Genomic DNA, 9,000 nt, shown 5'->3' with positions numbered 1-9,000 from the left:
CTCGAGCCGGCTGCTCTCTCCAGAAGGAGCCACCTCTGCCCCGTGCATGGGAGCTGGGGGTGGTCGGGAAGTGGGTGGTGTGGGAGGGGAGGCCGGTAGCCGCTCTTTTGATATGGGGAGAGCCCAGTCGCCTGAGCCAGCTGGGGCAAAGGGGATTCGGCCCCCTGGTGGCTGCGAAGGATCTGAGCCCTACTGGAGGGGCCCGGGGGCAGTGAAGAAGGGAGGGTTTCCTCCTCACTCCTCCTCCTAGTTTAGTCCATTTCTCTGCCTCTCAATGCTCCCAGGCTTCCCTCCACCAACAGGGCAACCCAGAGTCCAAAGCCTGGTTCACCGGCAGGCCTGCGCTCAATAAACAGGGTTTGCTGTTATTCTTAGACATGGATGGATACTGGTTTCCCTTCCCCGAAGGGTCCGGTGTTCCCTCTGTTCCACTCACTACTGATCAGCAGCAGAAACATTATTCAATTTAGTGTCACATTTTTCTGATGCCTCCTCTGGGTGGGCACTTTGGTGGGGGGGGTGCCGGGGGGGGGGGCAACAGAACTTTCCTGGGAAGCTAAGAAGAAACCCAGACCTGGTAGTGATGGCTAATGTTTATGGGATGTTTGCTCCGGGTCAGGCAGGGGGAGAGTGATTTACATGAATGGAGCTCATCCTTATGACAGGTGAGAGAGCTGAAATCCCGGACAGGTTCAGTGACCCGTCCAAAGTCACAGGCAGGGCTCATAGTGGTGGACCCAGGTCTGTCTAATGCCAAACCGTGAGCTTTTAGCTCTACAGCTTTCCCAGTCCAGAAAGGGTTTGATGACAGCTCCCACCCTGTCTGGCAACCCCTTCTGGTCCTTGGGGTTGATGTGTCACCCTGAGGCAGGAAGAAGAGCCATCCAAGTCTCTGACTGCCTTTTTGGGCCACATTGGACTAGCCAGTTCTCATTCATTTATTTAGCAGGTATTTATCAAGAACCACTGTTGGCACTGGCCAGCACCTGGAACATAGCCCTGAACAAGTGTAGTTGCTATCCTATGGCACTAACGGTCTTATGGGAAAAACAGATAAGTAAACAAGCAGTTACAGAATAAGGGTGAATGCTGGAAAGAGCCACTGGAGCAGTGCCAGGGCTGGGAAGAATGTTCCAAGGTCTGATAACAGCTGTGCAAAGGCCAGGAGGAGGGAAAGCATTGGGAGTGCAAAGGCTTGACCATGCTGGGCTTTTGGGTCAACTTGAGGAGAGTGGGTCTGGGTCCTGAGAGCCACGGGGAGCCACGGAAGGGTTTTGAATAGGAGAGTGGCAGAAGCAGCTATTTTCCAGGCTGGTGTGGGAGACCACCTGAAAAGCATGAGGTCGTACACACACACACGCCTAGATGAGGCCACTGGAAGGTAGAGAGGAGCCCTATATGTTCCAAATTCCCCAAAGTGAGTCAGCTTGGAGCTGATCCCAAACAGATTCCTGGGCCCTGTCCAAGACTGTGAATAGACTCTCTGCCCCCAAATGAGTCTTTAACAAGTGTGCCAGGTGATTTTGATGGGCAGCCAGGTTTGAGAACATTTAGGTTGGATGACTGTCCAAAAGTTTCAACTAGAAATGCCCATTTGTCTATTTCCCCTGGACTTGCCAAGTGAGCCTTTGGCTGGGTCACTTTACTTCTCTGAGATGGAGTTTTCTCATCTCTAAAATTGGGTTTGAACTGGATGATACTCAGAGCAATCCTCTCGAGTGGATATTGTTACCATCATTTACAGCTGAGAAAACAGGCTTTCAGAATTTAAACTTACCCCAAATCACAAAGCTGAGAAGTGGCTTCGTCTGAGTTTTACCATCTGCACTATACAGCTCTTTATGGGTCTATGTCTTTTCCCAGAAACTGGGCTGGGTTTTCCAGGACCATGAGGTATATGGGACTGGCATAGAGGAACAGGACAGCCCTGAACAAGTGTAATGGGCATCTTGCTACAGACAGGACGTCTACATCTCCTCATGTGGGGCTGATGTGGCAGGGAGTCCCTGGATGTTGAGGCCTGGGGAGATGTGCTGGGCTCCACGGGCAAGTGAAGGGTTAGATCCAGTCCCTTTGCTTAAATTGCTCCCTGTTTGGCCATAGCCAGGCATATAAACAGACAGGTACATACAAAGGGAGGCCTCTCCCAGAGGGGCTGAGGAGACCAGAGGATAGAGCCTCTAGCAGCCAGTTGATTCTAGGAAAGCTTTCTGCAAGAGGGGCGTTTTGAACTGGGTCTTGCAGGATAAGTTAGAGTTTTGCAGCAGAGGAAGAGAGGGAGGATGTTCATTTCAGGCAAAGGGACCAGCTGGGGCAAACGAATGGTAGGGTAAGTGTATGTGGGGTCATGGGAAGAGCAGAGACTGGCAGTAGGTGATAGGCTCAGAGAGAGGCCAGAAGGGACCCATGGGAAGAGAGGGAGTTTTAGCTGGAGATTTCAAGGTTTTATTTAAGGTTTTGAAAGACCCTTTGGCTAAGAATGGAAATGGACTGGGAGGAACAATGGAAAGCAGGAAGACCACTCAGGGAGTTGCTAAGGTGGTCCAGGTAAGAGATGATGAAGAACTTCAGAGACATTCCAGAAAGCATAAGCTGGGTTTGGGGAATAATGCGAAGACGAAGAGATTTTGAAGGTGTCATTTAGGTTTTTGGCTTAGGGAATAAGTAAAGCCTTCAGTGGACACAGGCATTACAGAAGGAGGAAGCAATTTGGGGAATACTGAACATACCAGTGACCATTTACTGAGCACTCGGGGCGGGGGGGGCAAGCACTGTGCCAAGCACTTTATACACAGAAGGTGATATAATACTCAGAACCACCCTAGGAGATGGGAACTTATTGCCTGTGTTTAAACAAAGGATGTAAACAGCTTTTCTGAGATTAGCAGGCAGCAGGGCCAGAATTTGAACCCACATTTGATTCCTAAGTCTGTACGCTAGAGCTCCACTCAGTTCTGCTTGACGGAACTACCAGCCATCCCTTAAGACTCAGCTCAAGGGTAGGTGCCTCTGGTGAGCACTCTCTGATTCTTCCTGGGCTCCTCTGGGCTACTTGTGCATGCTTCTGTTGTCACTCCCTTGGCAGTTCACAGACCCCTCTGCTTTCAGGGCCGGGCAATCTCTTCAGAAAACTCCTGGGACAGGGGTGGTCACAGTCAATTTTGCATCCCCATTGCCTAGAACATGTGGATTGGCTGGCTGAATGCTAATTATTCTAGGCAATTCTATTTCCTTCTCCTCTCTTTTGAGGAACAAGTTCTGCTAATAATGGTTTCTTACACATTTACGTGTTTCTTTATACTGTTCCTTTCTCTCTATCTCCACTTCCAGAGCGTAGCACTTTTTTTTTTAAAGTTTATTTATTTATTTTGACAGAGAGGGTGGGAGAGGCAGAGAGAGAGGGAGAGAGAGAATCCCAAGCAGGCTCCAGGCTGTTAGTGCAGAGCCTGACACAGGGCTCTATCTCATGAACCGTGAGATTACAACCTGAGCTGAAATCAAGAGTCGGACACTCAACTGACTGAACCACTCAGGCACTCCAGCACTGACTTCTTTGAGATCATAGAGGAAGAGCAGCTAAGTGATGCCCTAAGCAATCTAGGAGGCTTCCTGTTTGGAGGTGTCCCTGAAGCTGGAAAAATGAGCCAGAGCTACTTTGGTAAAGAAAGGTGGGAGGGGCATTCCAGGTAGATGAAAAAGCATAGTAAAAGAAGGCACAGAGGTGTGAACTGTTTGGTCTGCATGGAGGAATATGAGTTTAGCCTGTGTCCTACAGATAAACATGCTTGGCTGAGACTCGTGGAACAGATGTCAGAGGGGCTAGTGGGGGGTTACGGAACTTGAGCTTTGGTGTTTTTCTCTACACAGTTGACCCCTGAACAATGAGGGCATTAGGGGTACCCACCTCCTGAACAGTCGAAAATCCGTGTGTAACTTTTGATTCGCCCAAAACTGAACTACCAATAGCCTACTTTTCACCACAAGCTTTACAGATAACCATTGATTAACACATATCTTGTATATTATATATATATAATGTACTGTCTTCCTACAATAAAATAAGCTGGAGAAAAGAAAATGTTATTAAGAAAACCATAAGGAAGAAAAATATATTTATGGTACTGTACTGTATTTATTGCAAAAAATCCGTGTATAAGTGGACCCACACAGTTTCAAACCCCTGTGGTTCGAAGGTCAACTGTATGTGATCAAATACGTGTCTGTACAGGGCATAGTGGATACAGGGGGAGTGAATACTTGTATCTGAGGGGTCAGATAAGACTTAGGTTTTACTGCATTTCAATTTTTTGTATACCAACGATAGTACCATTTATTTCCCTGTTGCTCTGTGCCTGGCACAGCACTTTACATGCATTATCTCATCAAACCCTCCCAACCTTCTGTGAAATAGGTGTTATTACCTTTATGCATAAGCTGGAAAGGAGGCGCAGGCTGATTAATAATGTTCCCAAGGTCACATGGCTAGAAAGCTAGCCCAGCTCTGAAGCGTTCTTAGAGTTCTAGACTATATTCTGCTAAGAGGATCTTGAAGTCAAGGAATCTGTCTTTAATTTTTGTGTGCCCAGACCTAGGTCTTAGAAGACGCCTAATAAACATCAGTTGAATAAAGAATGGATGACCTTCCACTTTCTCCCCGCGACAAGCACGGGCTAAACCGTCACTGGGAAACCTCCATACCACCAGGGGGCGGAGTACCCTTCTCTGTGCAGCGGGGCCTGCTGAGGACGCCTAGCTTCCTCTGGTTCTCTGGCTGGAGCTCAGCCAATCGCCGCGCTCCGAGAGAGCAGGCGCAGGTGGGCGGGATCCCGGGGTGAGGGCCTGCGGGCCGCTGGGAGTGGAGACGTCGGTGCTCCAGGCGAGTGAGCGGGCGGAGGACGGGGCCCGGACGGTGCAGTGCGGGCTGCGGCGCAGGTGAGCACGCGGTCCCGGCGGGCAGTTCCCTCCCCCAGAGCGGCCGCCGGGGCCGCCCGTTGCCGGGGGGACGGCTCCAGGCAGTGACCTCTGAATTAGGCAAGGGTGATCGCGAGTGTCTGCTCCCGCCCCGGCCTGACAGCTCCTCTCTTCCCAGCGCTCGGAAGCTGAGTCTGGGCTCCCAGCAGACCCTTTGCGACTAGGGCTTCTCGGCCTCAGGCACGTGGGTGAGAACAGACGCCGACAAGGCCACGAGCCTGGTGGGATAACGGGCAGGGCCTGGGAGCCCAGAGGAGGGAGAAGGGCAGATACTTGGACGTGGACCTCAGTTGCGCTCCCATCTCTGGGCTGGCCTCGAGTGACGGTCAGGGTCGGTCCTTCCACCCTGTCAGCTCTCATCTGCCCTTGTTAACATTTCTCAAATCTCGGAACTGCGGCTTCGGGTCTCATTGGGTCTCCGGGGCGCCGGTACAAGGACAGGCTTCCCGGGAACCCACTTGACCTTTACCGGGCACTCAGGCTCCCTCTGTGTTGGGCCGGAAAGAATACGTTCCAGTATTTGCTGCTTTCATTTTGATACCCCAGGGATGACTTGGAGAGTATTTAGCTTCTTGGAATCAGAAAAGTAGCCTGCTGTATTCCTGCCGCCTTTTGAGGGCGAGGGGGTGGGTGACTGCTGTGATTTTACACTGGCGGGTTGTCTGAGCTGTCATTCATTCATTCAACAAACTGTTTTGGGGAGCTTTATACCAGGCGGGGGGGGGGGGTGGTGCACACAGACATGGTCCTTGCTCTCTTGGAGCTTAAGTGTTTTGAGAAATGCAGATAAGTAGGGTAGGCTGCCAGCCCAACATCTGTCACAGAGAAAGTGGTTCTAAGTGTTGAATAAATGAATGAATTGACTAGTTGGGGAATGATTAGAGTGGGCAGGACGACAGAGAGACCTTTGCTGCATGTGGGGAGTGATATGAATTGTGGACTCATGCTTGCTGTGTTTGACGGCAAATGAGGGATCTGAATGGAGGATTGCTGTTTAGAGTAAGTGTTTACTTATAGGGAATTTGCATAAAAGGAAAGAAAATGAAGTATTAGGTTTGAGGTTCTTCATCGGAGTTTTAACAACTTCTAAGTCTTATGATTTCACAAATCTGAGTAATCTGAGAGTTTGCCCAAGAGGGAAGCTCTTCCAGATAGTGACATGCCAAGTAGATGGGAAGAAATTGCAGGAAGCTCTCCCCAAGTCCAGGACTTGGAGGAAACAATACACCTGTCTGCAATGTGTTCTTAACCACTAGAAAGAGCACAAGCATTGAAGTTTGGAGAGGCCTGGATTCACAAGCTGTGGCTGTGTCACTTCTAGTGATCCTGGACAAGTTAACATAATGTCCCTGAGCCACTGTGGCCTTAGACACAAATCTGGGCTGATAATTCCTGCCTCATAGAGGTGTTGTAAAGATCAGGTGATGACTAGTGTGTGACTTGTCCAGCATAGGGCCTGGTGCTAAGACAAAGGACCCAGAGGGGAACCTTGAGGCTGCTGCAGTCTTTTTCCTTGATGCTGATCCATTATAGTCTTGGTGCACAGAACACTGGATTTCTCCAAAGAGAATTGGAACCAAAAAGAGAGAATCATTTTATCCTTGGTGAGGTTTCAGTTGTACACTTTAGACCAGAGATAGCCAAGTTGGAGAAACACCTACAGAGTGCAAATGGAATGATCTTTTAGTTGAGACTTTGGGCAAGTTAGTTAACCCTCTGATAATGCCATCTACTTCTTAGAGTAGACATGACGATTAAAGGGAATACTGTATATAAACTGCTTAGCCCAAGGACTGGCACGTAAGAGCTTAATTTACTTACTTTCAGGACGCTCCAGAGCCATTCCACCTTTTTTTTTTTCTGCCATGGGCTTGTACAGTGTTTTTTTGTTTGTTTGTTTGTTTTTTTACAGAAAAACTCAAGCCCTAGTTTTTCAGTGTTGGTGATATTTTTAGGAGTTTATTATGCAAAATGAGGGTATGGGCTTGGTTGAAGAGAATGTATATTGTTATTTATCTATCTATCTATTTTTGAGAGGGGGTGGAGGGGCAGAGAGAGGGAGAGAATCCCAGGCAGGCTCCACGCTCAGCAAGGAGCCCAACGTGGGGCTTGATCTCCTGACTGTGAGATCATGACCTGAGCCGAGATCAAGAGTTGGATGCTTAACCAACTGAGCTACCCAGGTGCCCCGAAGAGAACGTATTTTGAAAGAGGTTTGGGCAGCAGTTTTGTAAAGTATAAATATGTCTCATTGTTAGGGAAATCAAGGTCAGAATAGGAAAAAATCATCATTTATATAACATCCAGAATGGTTGAGTAATGGATTAGGGTTTTGGCCACTTAAATATGCTCCTTATTATTTTTGTGAGGCAAAGAAACTACTTCTCATTATCTTGGAGCCAGGAGACTCACAGTGGGACTACACATGGTAGGAAAATTATGGCTGGTTGTGTTCATGGAGAAACTGCATAGAGCGGAGAAAGGCTCTTGTCCATTCCTGTAATGTTGGCAAACTGTGGAGGCAGGGCCTGGGGTCAATAACAGACTTGAATCTTTGGTAGGTAAGCTCAGAGGTTCCCTTGTGGGGAACACTGCCATGCATGGTTGTGTAATTGTCAAAGAGCATAGTACATAAAAGAGATTCTTCCCCCTTTCCCTAACAATCATGTCTTTGAAAACTGCCTAGGTTGTTTCAGGGCCCGAACTGTTGCCTAAAGCAAGGTACCCTCTTGGATTACTCTGCCTAGGGTGGACGCTCAGTAAATTGTGCCAGGCTTCCTGGGAAGTGGAGAGCCCCAGTGGGTTGGGTTGTCCGTATTCGGGGAAGAGGGAGTGCTGGTTTCTCCCTAATGCGGCCTTGTGCTCTTCTGCAGATGTCATGTGGCCTGTGCTCTGGACCGTGGTGCGTACCTATGCTCCCTATGTCACATTTCCTGTGGCCTTTGTGGTCGGGGCTGTGGGTTACCACCTGGAATGGTTCATCCGGGGAAAGGATCCCCAGCCCGCGGAGGAGGAGAAGAGCATCTCTGAGCGCCGGGAGGACCGCAAGCTGGATGAACTGCTAGGCAAGGACCACACCCAGGTGGTGAGCCTTAAGGACAAGCTGGAATTTGCCCCTAAAGCTGTCCTGAACAGAAACCGCCCGGAGAAGAACTAATGGAGGACACAGAGCCCCATGGGTCCTTCTGTGGGCCATGAGTGGCCCTGCCACCGTGTCTACCCGGCCCCAGAACCCACATGTCATTTGCTTTGTTGCTTCTTCTGGCCCTTCCCGCACCACCCAGCCTTGCACATACTGGCTGCTGTTCTGTTGCCAGGCAGACACGTGAGCAGCCGAGGGGCCAGTGAAGAGGAAAGGCCCTTGGGGGTTCTGGCCTGAAGGTTGCATCCGTTGTGTGGTGCGCAGGCTTCTGCGCTTCTGGGCGTGCTGCTGGGAGAAGTGTTATAAACGATGGCCGTCTGCTTCTGCGGGGAGGCTCTTCGGCCTCGGCGGGGAGGGGCTGGAGTTGGGGCTGCCTTAGGAGGCATGCCTGCAGGCCTAGTTCCTGTGTGCACTGGGAAGAATTCAAAAAGCTACCTGGCTTCTTTCACTAGTTTGCCCTCTTCCTGTGCTCATTCTTCCTGAAATCCTATCCTATCAGGTCAGGAAAGAGACTCCTCGGGGAGGAAAGCCTTTTTCTGTTCTTGGAAGTCCAGGCAGTTTGCCTTGGGACAGGTGAATTTGCTTGAAAACAGTCATGATTTTTCACCCCCCCGCCCCCCATCACTGTATGGTACAAAACTTGATTAAAGTGGCATCTGAGAACCACTGTTGATTGAATCCTATCTTCCAGATAGTGTTGGGGTCTCCTTAGGAGTTATGCAAGTGCAGGCACTTCAGGGGTGGATAATACTGGCCTTTAACTAAGGGCTCCGGGGCCCAGGCAATGAGTCCTGGACGTGCAGGTTCCCAGCAGCCTTTTTATCATGATGGGAAGAGGCTTATAGGATATTTCAAAGTGTGAATTCAGTGTAGACCAGGGAGCTTAA

At 49.7% G+C, this 9,000-nt stretch overlaps 1 protein-coding gene across 4 annotated transcripts; it reads left to right on the top strand.

The window, feature by feature from the left end:
- The first annotated feature begins 4,780 nt into the window (after positions 1 to 4,780).
- SMIM12 (small integral membrane protein 12) lies at positions 4,781 to 8,776 on the top strand. Of its 4 annotated transcripts, none has more exons than XM_003989843.4 (2): positions 4,781 to 4,932; positions 7,845 to 8,776. In XM_003989843.4, exon 2 carries the CDS (start codon positions 7,850 to 7,852, stop codon positions 8,126 to 8,128), a length of 279 nt encoding a protein of 92 aa, XP_003989892.1. In that variant the 5' UTR covers positions 4,781 to 4,932; positions 7,845 to 7,849; the 3' UTR covers positions 8,129 to 8,776. The 4 variants fall into 4 exon arrangements, with proteins under 4 accessions (XP_003989892.1, XP_044891451.1, XP_023114212.1 ...); XM_045035516.1 differs by lacking the exon at positions 4,781 to 4,932 and adding an exon at positions 5,010 to 5,151; XM_023258444.2 differs by lacking the exon at positions 4,781 to 4,932 and adding an exon at positions 5,010 to 5,159.
- The last annotated feature ends 224 nt before the right edge of the window (positions 8,777 to 9,000 follow it).

The sequence above is a fragment of the Felis catus genome, chromosome C1, assembly GCF_018350175.1.
Source record: "Felis catus isolate Fca126 chromosome C1, F.catus_Fca126_mat1.0, whole genome shotgun sequence".
NCBI lineage: Eukaryota > Metazoa > Chordata > Mammalia > Carnivora > Felidae > Felis > Felis catus.
Note: the sequence above shows the minus strand (reverse complement) of the source record. Positions and strands in the feature narration are given on the sequence as shown.